The 14739-nt window shown below is 45.2% G+C and overlaps 1 protein-coding gene across 1 annotated transcript in view; it reads left to right on the top strand.

Annotated features, from left to right (window-relative positions):
- The window catches only part of DST (dystonin), a 1076884-nt gene that overhangs the window by 759237 nt on the left and 302908 nt on the right, over positions 1-14739 (top strand). Inside the window, exons 41-47 of the mRNA XM_063919308.1 lie at positions 1664-1942; positions 3568-4107; positions 5369-5545; positions 6468-6591; positions 7734-7942; positions 8391-8708; positions 9366-9532. Coding sequence (XP_063775378.1) covers positions 1664-1942; positions 3568-4107; positions 5369-5545; positions 6468-6591; positions 7734-7942; positions 8391-8708; positions 9366-9532 — 1814 coding nt within the window. The remainder of the gene's footprint in view (positions 1-1663; positions 1943-3567; positions 4108-5368; positions 5546-6467; positions 6592-7733; positions 7943-8390; positions 8709-9365; positions 9533-14739) is intronic.

Genomic DNA, 14739 nt, shown 5'->3' with positions numbered 1-14739 from the left:
TGGTGGGAACTTTGCGGTCAGCGGTTGACCGCGAGTAACCTCAACCGCTGATGCAAAGTTCCCACCATTGGATACAATGGAGTGCCTATGTGCTACATTGTATCTCGAGTGCGCCGACTGACAGCTCAGACGCGCACAGCCAATCAGGAGAGTGCCACGACGTGGCGCTCCCTGATTGGCTGAAGGGACCCTCTTTGACAGCACTCACGGGGGGTCCCGCCAGTCGGGGAAAGGGGTCCCATGTGTAAACATGGGACCCCTTTCAGTGCGTGGATCGGGTTTTGCGTTTTATTATTTTGCCAAGTACGTGGATTACAAGCAGAAGAGGACGGATCTACACAGGATTTTTGTGAGTATAATTTTATTTACAGGTAACCCATGGGGATTCTACTGGTGAAAAGGACCGACACTTCGTGTCAACATAGGTAAGTATGTGTGTGTCGGTGTGCATGTATGTAATAAAGTTTTACTGTCACGGTGTGTGTGTACTGTTTTTATTTGGGTATTTTTTTGCAGTAGAACTACAGGTACCAGCGGGCCCGTTTCCCCCTGCATGCTGGTACTTGTGGTTCACCAAGTACCAGCTTGCGGGAGAGGCTTGCTGGGACTTGTAGTTCTGCTACAAAAAATAATATTCTTTTTTTTGACACTTGGCTATCAGCCTCCCATCCGCCGCCCTTGGATGGGGGGGACAGCCTCGGGCTTCACCTCTGGCCCTTGGGTGGCTGGAAGGGGGAGGACCCCTTGATTTAAGGGGTCCCCACTCCTCCAGGGTACCCCGGCCAGGGGTGACTAGTTGGGGATTTAATGCCACAACCGCAGGGACCGGTATAAAAGTGTCCCCCGGCTGTGGCATTATCTCTCTAGCTAGTGGAGCCCGGTGCTGGTGTGAAAAATACGGGGGACTCCTACGTCTTTTGTCCCCCGTATTTTTTGCACCAGGACCGGACGCAGAGCCCGGTGCTGGTTGTTAAAATATGGGGGAACCCCTGTCATTTCCCCCCCCGTATTTTTACAACCAGGACCGGCTCAAAGAGCCCGAGGCTGGTTATGCTTAGGAGGGGGGACCCCACGCATTTTTTTTTTAAGGATTTTTAACCCATTCCCACCCCACCCCTTCCCACTGAAAAACATGCTCTGATCTCTCCATATTATTTTAGTCAGTAAAAAAAAAAAATATATTCTTTTAAAAAATATATTAAATAATACTTGTGGCTCGTAAATAGACAAACCAAGTAGATAATCCCTTCTAATATAAATAGATATGCTATTAGCAATAAAAAAAAACACAAAAAAACATGTTTTTTTAAATTTTTATTAGATCACGCCAGCAAAATGAGGCGGACTGATATTGACGAAATGACTGTCGAAAAGCACTGTTGTCGAATCGACATTCTTCAATTGAATATACTTTTGTCGAAAAGCCGCATTTTTACCATTGCAGACATGTCGAATTGCTAAAAGTCGAATCTGAAACGGACGTTTTTTTGTCGAAAAGTACTGTATTGCATTGTCGAATCAGTTTTTACTGTCGAAAATGCCCCGTTTTTCGACATTTGCGGCAATTCGACCGCAATTGTATATGGCCCTATGCATATTTATGTACTAATAACTGTTGTCTTTTTGTGACTATATTAAAACTTAAAGTTGCTTTTTTTTCTAGTCTGCTGCTGTAGAACAATTGGAAGAAAGCAAAAACAAAATAGAGAGCTTACTGAATTGGCTTTCACACGTCGATGAAGAAGCAGAAAATGGAAACAGAGTGAAAAAATCTAAAATTCAACAAAATGGAACTTACCACAAAGAAAGTGAAATACAGTCTTTACTGGATGGAGTGGAAGAGGTTAATGGTAACTTGATACAGGCCGACGGGAAATCTAACATTCTGGCCGTGCAGAATCAGTCTGAAGAAGATCTAAGCAGCCAGTATCAAAAAGTAAAGGTACGGTAATTGGTTACTTAAATGTGATGGATGCCACCACCAAAACATATTATTGGCCGGGAGGCAATTTATGGCATCATACCTATTACAAGAGGGCATCAAATGATTGGTTGTGAGCTAATGAAATGACATTCGTATCCACTCACGTGACACTGTTTTTGAGCCTCTTTGTGGACAGCAATAAGTAATGAGATATTTAGGGGTATCTTTAGAAAAGGTTGATTCTTAGGATTTTGTATTTTCCACCGATGTTTGGTCGATTTTGCAAATCAGAAATTTGCCCAAAATTGGTAAATATCGATCTCCTGGAGGGGTGTGAGGACAGGACGACACATTGATGTTCCAACGCTGATTCTGATGCAAATCTGAGATTTACTAACATTTGTAAAATTGATCGAAAAGCGGCCAAACAGTAGATTAATATGTGACAGGCATTTTTCAATTCTAAAACACATTCTATTACCTAAACCTTTATTATGATGCTTATGAAAGTAGGTATGATGACCGCTATGCCGATGTTTTTGCAATGGATTAATTATCGGTAAATTGCGCATGCCTATGTTTCTTGCTGTGCATACACCAACATCTTACAGCAATGTTGCTCACAGCCCTTACTTTCATGCCCAGTGATTGAAAATCAGGCACCATTTGTGGGCATTGAACGCAGGCCTGTTGCGCCCGTGTTTGGGCGTCTCTATTCCGTTTGCCATGCTCCTTGGACGTTGAATTTGCGATCGTCTCTTTACTTCAGGGCTGCTGGTTTTTTTTGCATAATTTGTACGTTCTCAGCTTGCACAATCGCAGCTGCGATCGCCTTAGCATCTGTCAGTAAATTAAACAGCTTAGGGGGCGCTGCGCTGGCATTCCACCATTAGAGATGTATGCAGACCATCTCAGGCGCCCGACTATCAAAATGCATGTAAACCAGAATTAGAGGAAGCAGCTTCTTGCATGTGTTACATTTTGTCCAATAGAAAATCAGCAGGAAGTGGTAGCTAATTTTTTACCAATTTTTTTATTTACTTTTTATGTGTATCTACACTTGATTTTTAATTGAACTGATAAAAAAAAATTTTCTCGGGGGGGGGGGGGGGGGGGAGGGATATCGACCACCATCGATATCAGCTTTTAGAATAGTTCAAAAAATGACTTTTTAATTAAATATGGAATTTTGCCCCTGAAACACCCTGTCGATGTTGATTGTTTTTTAGATTGATTGAAAATCGATCATAAGTCGATCTTTAGCAAATTTACCCCTAGGTAATCATAGGCCTGATTCTGAGATGTACTCACATTGTTTGCAGTTTTTCATAGTTGAGTGAGCATTGGCTGTCTGCACATGCGTCCAAGTTGCACTATATATACTGTATGTGCTACGATAATCTTGAAACAGCCATGCAGCATGACCATAGTGCTGCTTGTGGGTGTCGCAGTACAAATTCATGCGCCAATGACATGTGCATATTTTTGCTCAGCTGCTGCGTTCACGTTCACAGCTGTAATTACATTTGCGTATATCTCTGAATAGGGCCTTAAATTCCTTAATAGAAAAGACGTTTATGACATTTCTACATATTTCAGTTTAAGCAATTCATATTTACACAGTATCATTATATAAATTGTAGGCTCAGCATGAGAAAATTGTGTCTCAACATCAGGCGGTTATAATAGCCACACAGTCAGCACAAGCGCTGCTTGAGAAACAGGGCCGTCACCTCCATCCCGAAGAGAAAGAAAAGCTCCAGAAAGACATAGAAGCGCTGAAAGCTCAGTACGAGTCCACTCTGTGTGATTCTGAACGGAAAATGAAGGCAATCCAAACAGTGCAAGAGGAGCTAGAAAAGTTTACAGCTGACTATAATGAGTTTGAGCATTGGCTGCAGTACTCCAAGCAAGAGCTAGAACATTTGGAAACTGGGGCTGAAGATTTTGCAGGTATCACGACCAAGCTGCAAAGACAAAAAAGCTTTTCAGAGGATGTGATTTGTCACAAAGGGGACTTGCGTTACATCACCATATCTGGCCAGAGAGTACTAGAGGCTGCCAAATCATGCAGTATGGATGATGTTGAAGACAACAATAATGTTAGCACCATGGAAACCTGCAAGATGGTGCAAGGCAAACTAGACGTGGCTTCAGAGAGCTTCAAGTCTTTACATACAAAGGTATTTTACTTTTACCATTACGTCTGATTCTGGAACCTGTGCATGTTTTACCATAAATGGGAATAAGGATCTCTGTGGGCTTTAGTGCAGCACGTCATGCAGTTATGTGAGCAGGAACAAATGGTAAATGGTAAGTAAATACATTTTAATTGGTAATTAGATACATTGTAAACAAGTAATAAATACCATACGCTAGCTCTGTATCAGTTATAAAACACTTTTATGTACATTGCAGAGATTTCACACTGGAGTGATATATGTGTGTGACGAACACAAGGAGGCATACAGACATTTAACATCAAAATATTGAAATGTAAAAAGGCAATAGATAATATAACAGAGTCTGTCCTATCTGACACTAATAACAGTTAGGTGTGCAGAGAGTATCCTGGTGGAAATGACTGCTGCTTCTATGGTGGATCAACGAATACATACTGTATGTTAATAATCCATGTGCATTCATAGTTATTCAATAATATTTTTCCAATATGTTCAAACATTAAACCTAATTCTGAGTCATATGCTCGGCCAATGGGTACGAGTGCAGGTGGTCGCAGCAGCCAGGTTAATGATTGTATTGATGTGTGTAACCAGATGGCGTACCCAATGTCATCATTATTGCCGTCACTTACACCTACCCCATGCTGGGTGCCCTTGTCTGAAAAGCGTGTCCCTTTGTTATACACACAGCTCAGTATAGCACACAACTCTGCCTACACACCCATGGTACGCCCATGAAATGGATATCTTGCATGTGTTTGCAGGGTAACCACCCAGTTGATACCCATAATTGCCTGTTTCACAGACAGAGAACTGGGCAGGCATGTATCCTCGGCACATGCGCAGGTTTCTAGGAATCACGAGCTGCAGCTGCTATTGGACTTGTGTGCACAGTCAGCCCCCCGTAATAAGCTGGTACCTAAATAAAAGACCATCCTACTTAGTAAACATTTACTTTACATTTTATAATGATTATATAGCATAACAATCCAATCTGAGCTATAAACAATGTTCAGTTTTCCTACCTATGTACCCAGTCCTATCTAACAAGCTGTAGGACACAAGAGTGTGGATAAGAACTAAACTCTAATGTCTCATTAGGTTAAAGCAGTAAAACCCACTAAAGGTGGATTTATGCCTTAATAACTAGTAGTTTTAGGGGACAGCTGTAGTGATGCTAAACATTTGTAATTGCAGAAATTCACTGTATTGCGTTGTCATGTCAGTTCTGTTATTCATGCTGCTAATTTCCTTCCTATAGTGTACCGCACTGGGGAATACCCTGAAGGATTTGGTAGACAAGTGTGAGCACTATAAGGAGACATCATGTGGGCTGTTAGCTGGTCTCCAGAGCACAGAGTCTGCCGTAGAGAAACAGCTTTCCCAGCCTATTGCCGCAGACACCAGGAACCTTCAGAGACAGATAGAAGAAACTAAGGTATGTGCTATGGTTGGTTTATTTGACCTTCATAATGTTCTTACCTGTGGTGTCCAGATGAGTGGGATCAGCATTATGGGTCTTATTCAGCATCAGTTGCAGTTTTGCTAATTTAGCAAAACTGCAACTACTTGCGATCGCATGCCATGGGCCGCCCAGCACAGGGCAAGGCCACCCAGCATGCTAGTGGCAGCGAGTAATGCGATAGCAATTCAACTGTGATCACATCGCTGAATAAGTGAAGCTTCCCTGCCTCCGCAGCCTGGCTGTGAAGGCAGTTGCACGGCCGCCATTTACTGCGTCCCCCTGAAAATGGTGCCGACCCGTCCCTGTTTTCACCACCCCTGCATGTCAGTGCAGCAATGCGGGTCCTGCGCATGTGCATTACCACGGGAACCTGGCATCTCCGATGCATTCACTACTGAATTGTGCCCTATGATCTGACTATTGGTAAAGTAATAAAAATAAAAATTTGTGATGCTCCATGTAATGCTGGCTTAGCACATATTAATATAGTTGTCTAATTGGCATGACTTTGCCATGTCTGTTGATGTTACAATAGTCTTTATTTATAGTACATATGCTTATTGTGACAACACTGTGCATTGCATTTAGTATATAGAATATCAGCAGTACTGTGTCAGGTACCGTCATCTTTATGAAAGGGACTGATGAATGAGCCTCTGGTGGTGACATACCATTTGCATGTTTGGAAGATGCTGCCACTGAATTATAGGGCTTGTTGCAATAGATGTCAGTTAGAACTGCAGACAAATTGAGCTGATCTGCTATGATATTTGTGAGCTAAAAGTAATGCTTTGTATGTACCTGTTTGTACAGTAAGAAAGAATGCTTTGAGTCTTTATCATTTATGTACTTTTGTTATTATACCTATTCCTGGTGCTTTTCCTCTTGTTTTCAGCTGTTTTGTGAACAGGTGTCTGTTCACCAGGTTGGTGTGGAGAAGCTTAAGAAGGCAGCGGAAGGGCTTCTTGATTCCAAAGGCGGCCTGCTGCTAAACAAAGATGAAATCCAGAAGCCTCTTGGTACCTAATGTTTTTTTCTTTTTTTTGTCATCATCTTCTAAGGCTACCCTTGAACTCTGTTTTGTGTCCATCTGCACTTACACCCGCAGATTGTGAGGACCTGAGACAGGCCAAATTCTTTGGCATTGGTCTGTAGACCTGGTGCTTTGCAGCCCGGCTCTAGTTATTTTATTCCATACAAAACGTGCATGCAGCTTTCCGTTTATTAGATCATTTTAGCACCTTAAGTTAATTTATTTTAGATATATGTAATTTTGATGTCATCTAATCAATGACTAGTGTATTTTCTTTATAATATCCCTATATCTGTACCACTTTGATCTAAAATTGACACATTTACAGATTGTACTGCTAGCCATGTGAGAAGCAGTTAGCATACCGCCAGTTGGGATCCCGGCGATCACAAAACAGATGTCAGAATCCTAACAAGCGGTGAAACGCTGATGCCGGAACACCGGCGACACAGGCTGTTCTTCTTCCATAGGGGTTCATGACACCCGGGATCCGATATCTAGGTCGACAAGACTTAGGTCGACAATGTCTAGGTCGACCACTATTGGTCAACAGTAAGTAGGTCGACATGAACTCTAGGTCGACATGTACTAGGTCGACATGACAAAAGGTCAACTTTACGTTCCACGTGGACTACAGTTGGGAATGGTAACCTGTGCCGAGCGCACCGAGGCACCTTGCCCGAAGCCATGCGAGGGGACACGGTGCACTAATTGGGGTTCCCGGTCACTCTACGAAGAAAACGACACCCAAAAAATAAAAAAAACTAATGTCAACCTACTACATGTCGACCTTGAGTCCTTGTCGACCCATATGTTATTAGCCATTGTAGTCAGCACAGTCCGTGCATCCTCTTACTGAGCACATCCTCCTGAGTTCCCTGTACGAGCCAATATACACTGTCATGATTATAGTATGTTGTTCCACAGCGCTATATACTCCTGCCTTATATATTCATCCTTTCAATGTTAGATGAAATCAAGACTTTAGATACATATGTCTTTTACCAAACAACTGTGGGATTAATATAAAACATTGTTGTCTAGTGTTTTGTGCTACCCCCGTTGTTAACGTTGACCTACTGTATAACCATGTAGTTTTATTGGAAACCATTTACATTATAATTGCAGATGAGATAGTGGGGAGATACACTCATTTATCTCAGTCTGTGAATGACTGGAACGAGAAACTCCAGATAACCCTGACTCGCTCACTCAGTGTTCAAGACGGATTGGATGAAATGGTTGACTGGATGCAAGGTGTTGAAAAGGATCTGAAAGAACATCAACAAGTGCCATTAAATTCTTCATCAATTCAGGAAATTATTGCAAAAAATAATGTAAGTGAATTTGCAGCCTTTGTCCCGGTACACAAAACGTAGCATTGTGTTGTAGTTAGTACACCATGGAGCAATGAGAGACTTTCAGTACAAAGCTGCAAAATGCATCGGACAGTCTTGCCGAAATCATTTCTTAAAACTTGCTTGCTTTTACACACCTGCGTACAGCTGGAATGGAAAATAACTGGGCCAAGTTCAACTTTTGACCTCCATTTTAATCACAGAAGTACTGTAGGCCTAGAAGGAGATGCAATGCTTGGAGCATGCAGTATGTTAGGATTCTGATTACTGTACAAATGAAATGTGTGGGAAAGACTGTCAGCCATGCTGTCTCACATAGATTATAGCTTAGAACAATGTTACACTTACTGCACTAGTTATATTGTACCATGCTTGCTTAGCAACATGTTGCTGGCAGCTCATCTCTTCCATTGTTTTATGCTACTAGATGCTGGAACAGGATATTGCAAGTCGCCAGAGCAGCATCAATGCCATGAATGAAAAAGTAAATAAATTCATTGAAACGGCAGATTCCTCCTCTGCATCTGCTCTACAAGGAAAGATGAATGAGCTGTCGGAGCGCTTTTCCAAAGCAGCTGAGAACACCAAAGCACGCATTGAGAAGATGGAAGACCTGAAGACGCAGGTGGAACTGTTTGAGGATCTCTCTGAGAAAGTGCAGTCATTCCTGGACAAAAAGTTAAAAGCATTTACAGAGACAGATGGTCCTGGAAAGGATGTGACAGAGCTCTCTCAGTACATGCAGGTATATTGTGTATGAAATACAACAAATAAATCAGATTAAATCATTCAAACCACTTAGAAGAGTTACTAGATCTTAGTCTATTATTTCAATTCAAATGGATGGCAGTATTTGTCTGGAATGCAGAGAACCCATTAACACGTAATGTTACAGGGGCCAGTATAAGTGTTATACTGATTATTATTTTGAATATAGATTCATACTCAGTCGCACATAGATATATAAGTGTTGCATATCAAATAAATCAGTGTAGTCTCATGAAGCGCTTTGCCGCATTGCGATTAAGACACACATTAGGCCAACAAAGATGCTCAGCGGAAGCCAAGCCGCGGGGCACCTGGTGCGCAGGAGAAGGATGTTTGGCGTAACTGGAGCAATGGTGTATGAGGACACATCTATAGATACTTTTTTTTTCAATAAAGGTCCATCCACAAGTGGGAAGATATTTAGGGGAAAGTGGGGGGATAAGGATAGATAAAAAAAACAAAAATCATGAATGTATTTTTTTCTCTTATTATTTTTGGTTTATGTTGAAACTTTATTTTGATAATTTGACTCCCATTATGCAGGACATATAATTTTAGATACTGAGACATGCTTGGATTTAATCAACCTTTTCATGGAACATCTCAAAAGACATTGTTACTTTGTTCCTTACAGGAAACAAGCACTGAGTTACTGGAGCACAGGAGGAGCCTGGAAGATGTACAGAAGCTGGTTGATGACTTGTGTGTATATGCTGCCCCTGGAGACAAGGCTCTGGTTCTGGAAAAAGTAAACACTATGTTAAAGAGGTTTCAAGACCTCGAAGAGACTGTTAAGGCAAAGTGAGTGCAAGCATGTAATAATAGCCTGAATAAATATAACATTGACATTTAAATGAATATATCAATATAAAGCTCCAGTGGTAGCAGGTTTCAGAGTAACTATTTCACTACTGTATTATTAGTGCCCTAGAGAAAGCAGGGAGCAGCTCCTCCAGTCACCCTCATATTCTAGGTCAGGGGTGGCCAACCAGTCAGAGGCAAAGAGACGGAAAAGATCCATAGTAAAGGTGAAGAGCCACTATTAAGTGCAAAAACAGGGGCATGGCCTAGTTGTCGCAAAGCCACACCCCATTTTTGTGCGCACACCTTTCGGTATCACATTTGTAGGAGTATGACCTTGTGTCATAACCCAGTATTTAGTCATGTTGTACAGTGCCAAATATATATAATGCCCCAGTACAGTGCCACATACATATAAAAATGTCAAAAAATGGGTGCCTCCACAGTACCAGATACACATATGTCCCCACAGTGCCAGATAAATATATGCCCCCAGTGCCAGATACACATGCCCCCACAGTGCCAGATACATATATGCCCCACGGTGCCAGGTACATGCCCCACAGTGCCAAATACGTATGTGCCCCACAGTGCCAGATACACATGTCCTTACAGTGCCAGATATGCCCCCAATACCAGATACACATGCCCCCACAGTGCTAGATATGCCCCCAGTGCCGGATACACATGTTCCCAGAGTGCCAGATACACATGCCCCCACAGTGCCAGATATGCCCCCAGTGCCGGATACACATGTTCCCAGAGTGCCAGATACACATGCCCCACTGTGCCAGATGTGCCCCCAGTGCCAGATACACATGTACCCACAGTGCCAGCTATGCCCCAGTGCCAGACACACATGTCCCCACAGTGCCAGACATGCCCCCCAGTGCCAGACATGTCCCCACAGTGCCAGACATGCCCCCAGTGCTAGACACACATGTCCCCGCAGTGCCAGACATGCCCCCCAGTGCCAGACATGCCCCCAGTGCCAGACATGCCCCAGTGCCAGACATGCCCCCAGTGCCAGACATGCCCCCAGTGCCAGATATGCCCCAGTGCCAGACATGCCCCAGTGCCAGACGTGCCCCAGTGCCAGACGTGCCAGCCGTGCCCCCAGTGCCAGACGTCCCCCCAGTGCCAGACGTCCCCCCAGTGCCAGACATGCCCCCGTGCCAGACATGCCCCAGTGCCGATAGACATGTCCCCAAAGTGCCTCAGCCCCCCCCCCCCCCAAGTGCTGCTCACCATGCTGCTGGAGGGGAGGAGAGCACCGCGTGCGCCTCTCCTGCCCCTCTGACTCCGGCAGCGGTATTATCAATTCGGCGCCGGCCCATGAGCCAATCAGAGCTGGCGGTCCGGCAGCCAATCAGGAGCCTTAGCTGCCGGACCGCAAGCTCTGATTGGCTCATGGGCAGGAGCCGAATTGAAAATATCGCTGCCGGAGTCAGAGGGGCAGGAGAGGCGCACGCTGCGCTCTCCTCCCCTCACACGCCAGAGACCTGCCGGGCAGTGTATGTCGTTTTCTCCGTACAGTGACCGGGAACCCCAATTAGTGCACCGTGTCCTCTCGCATGGCTTCGGGCAAGTTGCCTCGCTACCGTTCCCAATTGTAGTCCACGTGGATTGTAAAGTATGAAAAGGTTCTAATTTTTGTTTTACTCATGTCGACTTTATGTCATGTCAACCTAGAGTCCCTGTTGACCTAGAAACTATGTCGACCAATAGTGATCAACCTAGACAGTGTCGACCTACTTACTGTCGACCTAAAGACCGTCCCATGTATAACTGGATGTGAGTGTCGGTCACGATGGCTAGTGACACAATTACATGTCTAGCAATCTCCTATTGCATGTTTTAGCTTTTGTAGGATTCAGTAGAACATGCTACACATGTTGAGGATGGTATCCGGTCAGATGGTCAACAGTGTTAAGGTCGACGCTCATTAGGTCGACCACTATCTGTTGACATGGTCGACATGGACAAATGGTCGACACCTGAAAATGGTCGACATTAATTTTCCCCCTTTCTCTGACGTCCTAGTGGATGCTGGGGACTCCGTCAGGACCATGGGGAATAGCGGCTCCGCAGGAGACAGGGCACAAAAGTAAAAGCTTTAGGATCAGGTGGTGTGCACTGGCTCCTCCCCCTATGACCCTCCTCCAAGCCTCAGTTAGATTTTTGTGCCCGGCCGAGAAGGATGCAATCTAGGTGGCTCTCCTAAAGAGCTGCTTAGAGTAAAAGTTTTGTTAGGTTTTTTATTTTCAGTGAGTCCTGCTGGCAACAGGCTCACTGCATCGAGGGACTTAGGGGAGAGAAGTGAACTCACCTGCGTGCAGGATTGATTGGCTTCTTAGGCTACTGGACACCATTAGCTCCAGAGGGAGTCGGAACACAGGTCTCACCCTGGGGTTCGTCCCGGAGCCGCGCCGCCGACCCCCTTGCAGATGCCGAAAAGTGAAGAGGTCCAGAAACCGGCGGCAGAAGACTTTTCAGTCTTCATAAGGTAGCGCACAGCACTGCAGCTGTGCGCCATTGTTGTCAGCACACTTCATAGCAGCGGTCACTGAGGGTGCAGGGCGCTGGGGGGGGCGCCCTGGGCAGCAATGATAGTACCTTATTCTGGCTAAAAATACATCACATATAGCCCCTGGGGGCTATATGGATGTATTTAACCCCTGCCAGGTCTCAGAAAAACGGGAGAAGAAGCCCGCCGAAAAGGGGGCGGGGCCTATTCTCCTCAGCACACAGCGCCATTTTCCCTCACAGAAATGCTGGTGGGAAGGCTCCCAGGCTCTCCCCTGCACTGCACTACAGAAACAGGGTTAAAACAGAGAGGGGGGGCACTTATTTGGCGATATGACTATATATATTAAAATGCTATAAGGGAAAAACACTTATATAAAGGTTGTCCCTGTATAATTATAGCGTTTTTGGTGTGTGCTGGCAAACTCTCCCTCTGTCTCCCCAAAGGGCTAGTGGGGTCCTGTCCTCTATCAGAGCATTCCCTGTGTGTGTGCTGTGTGTCGGTACGTGTGTGTCGACATGTATGAGGACGCTGTTGGTGAGGAGGCGGAGCAATTGCCTGTAATGGTGATGTCACTCTCTAGGGAGTCGACACCGGAATGGATGGCTTATTTAAGGAATTACGTGATAATGTCAACACGCTGCAAGGTCGGTTGACGACATGAGACGGCCGGCAAACCAATTAGTACCTGTCCAGGCGTCTCAAACACCGTCAGGGGCGTTAAAACGTCCTTTTACCTCAGTCGGTCGACACAGACACGGACACTGACTCCAGTGTCGACGGTGAAGAAACAAACGTATTTTCCTTTAGGGCCACACGTTACTTGTTAAGGGCAATGAAGGAGGTGTTACATATTTCTGATACTACAAGTACCACAAAAAAGGGTATTATGTGGAGTGTGAAAAAACTACCTGTAGTTTTTCCTGAATCAGATAAATTAAATGAAGTGTGTGATGATGCGTGGGTTTCCCCCGATAGAAAATTATTGGCGGTATACCCGTTCCCGCCAGAAGTTAGGGCGCGTTGGGAAACACCCCTTAGGGTGGATAAGGCGCTCACACGCTTATCAAAACAAGTGGCGGTACCGTCTCCAGATAGGGCCGCCCTCAAGGAGCCAGCTGATAGGAGGCTGGAAAATATCCTAAAAAGTATATACACACATACTGGTGTTATACTGCGACCAGCGATCGCCTCAGCCTGGATGTGCAGCGCTGGGGTGGCTTGGTCGGATTCCCTGACTGAAAATATTGATACCCTTGACAGGGACAGTATTTTATTGACTATAGAGCATTTAAAGGATGCATTTCTATATATGCGAGATGCACAGAGGGATATTTGCACTCTGGCATCAAGAGTAAGTGCGATGTCCATATCTGCCAGAAGTTGTTTATGGACACGACAGTGGTCAGGTGATGCAGATTCCAAACGGCACATGGAAGTATTGCCGTATAAAGGAGAAAAAGACAACGTCTTTTCAGCCTCAGTCCTTTCGTCCCCATAAGGGCAAGCGGGCAAAAGGCCAGTCATATCTGCCATGGGATAGAGGAAAGGGAAGAAGACTGCAGCAGGCAGCCCATTCCCAGAAACAGAAGCCCTCCACCGCTTCTGCCAAGTCCTCAGCATGACGCTGGGGCCGTACAAGCGGACTCGGGTGCGGTGGGGGGGGGTCGTCTCAAGAGTTTCAGCACGCAGTGGGCTCACTCGCAAGTGGACCCCTGGATCCTACAAGTAGTATCCCAGGGGTACAGATTGGAAATTCGAGACGTCTCCCCCTCGCAGGTTCCTGAAGTCTGCTTTACCAACGTCTCCCTCCGACAGGGAGGCAGTAGTGGAAAAAATTCACAAGCTGTATTCCCAGCAGGTGATAATCACAGTACCCCTCCTACAACAAGGGAAGGGGTATTATTCCACACTATATTGTGGTACTGAAGCCAGACGGCTCGGTGAGACCTATTCTAAATCTGAAATAGTTGAACACTTACATACAAAGGTTCAAATCAAGATGGAGTCACTCAGAGCAGTGATAGCGAACCAGGAAGAAGGGGACTATATGGTGTCCCGGGACATCAGGGATGCTTACCTCCATGTCCCAATTTGCCCTTCTCACCAAGGGTACCTCAGGTTCGTGGTACAGAACTGTCACTATCAGTTTCAGACGCTGCCGGTTGGATTGTCCACGGCACCCCGGGTCCTTACCAAGGTAATGGCCGAAATGATGATTCTTCTTCAAAGAAAATGGATGATCTCCTGATAGGGGCAAGGTCCAGAGAACAGTTGGAGGTCGGAGTAGCACTATCTCAAGTAGTTCTACGACAGGACGGGTGGATTCTAAATATTCCAAAACCGCAGCTGCTTCCGACGACACGTCTGCTGTTCCTAGGGATGATTCTGAACACAGTCCAGAAAAAGGTGTTTCTCCCGGAGAAGAAAGCCAGGGAGTTATCCGAGCTAGTCAGGAACCTCCTAAAACCAGGAAAAGTGTCAGTGCATCATTGCACAAGGGTCCTGGGAAAAATGGTGGCTTCTTACGAAGCGATTCCATTCGGTAGATTTCACGCAAGAACTTTTCAGTGGGATCTGCTGGAAAAATGGTCCGGATCGCATCTTCAGATGCATCAGCGGATAACCCTGTCTCCAAGGACAAGGGTGTTTCTTCTGCGGTGGCTGCAGAGTGCTCATC

The sequence above is a fragment of the Pseudophryne corroboree genome, chromosome 4 (assembly GCF_028390025.1).
Source record: "Pseudophryne corroboree isolate aPseCor3 chromosome 4, aPseCor3.hap2, whole genome shotgun sequence".
NCBI lineage: Eukaryota > Metazoa > Chordata > Amphibia > Anura > Myobatrachidae > Pseudophryne > Pseudophryne corroboree.
This window is presented reverse-complemented; position numbering and strand designations above follow the sequence as displayed.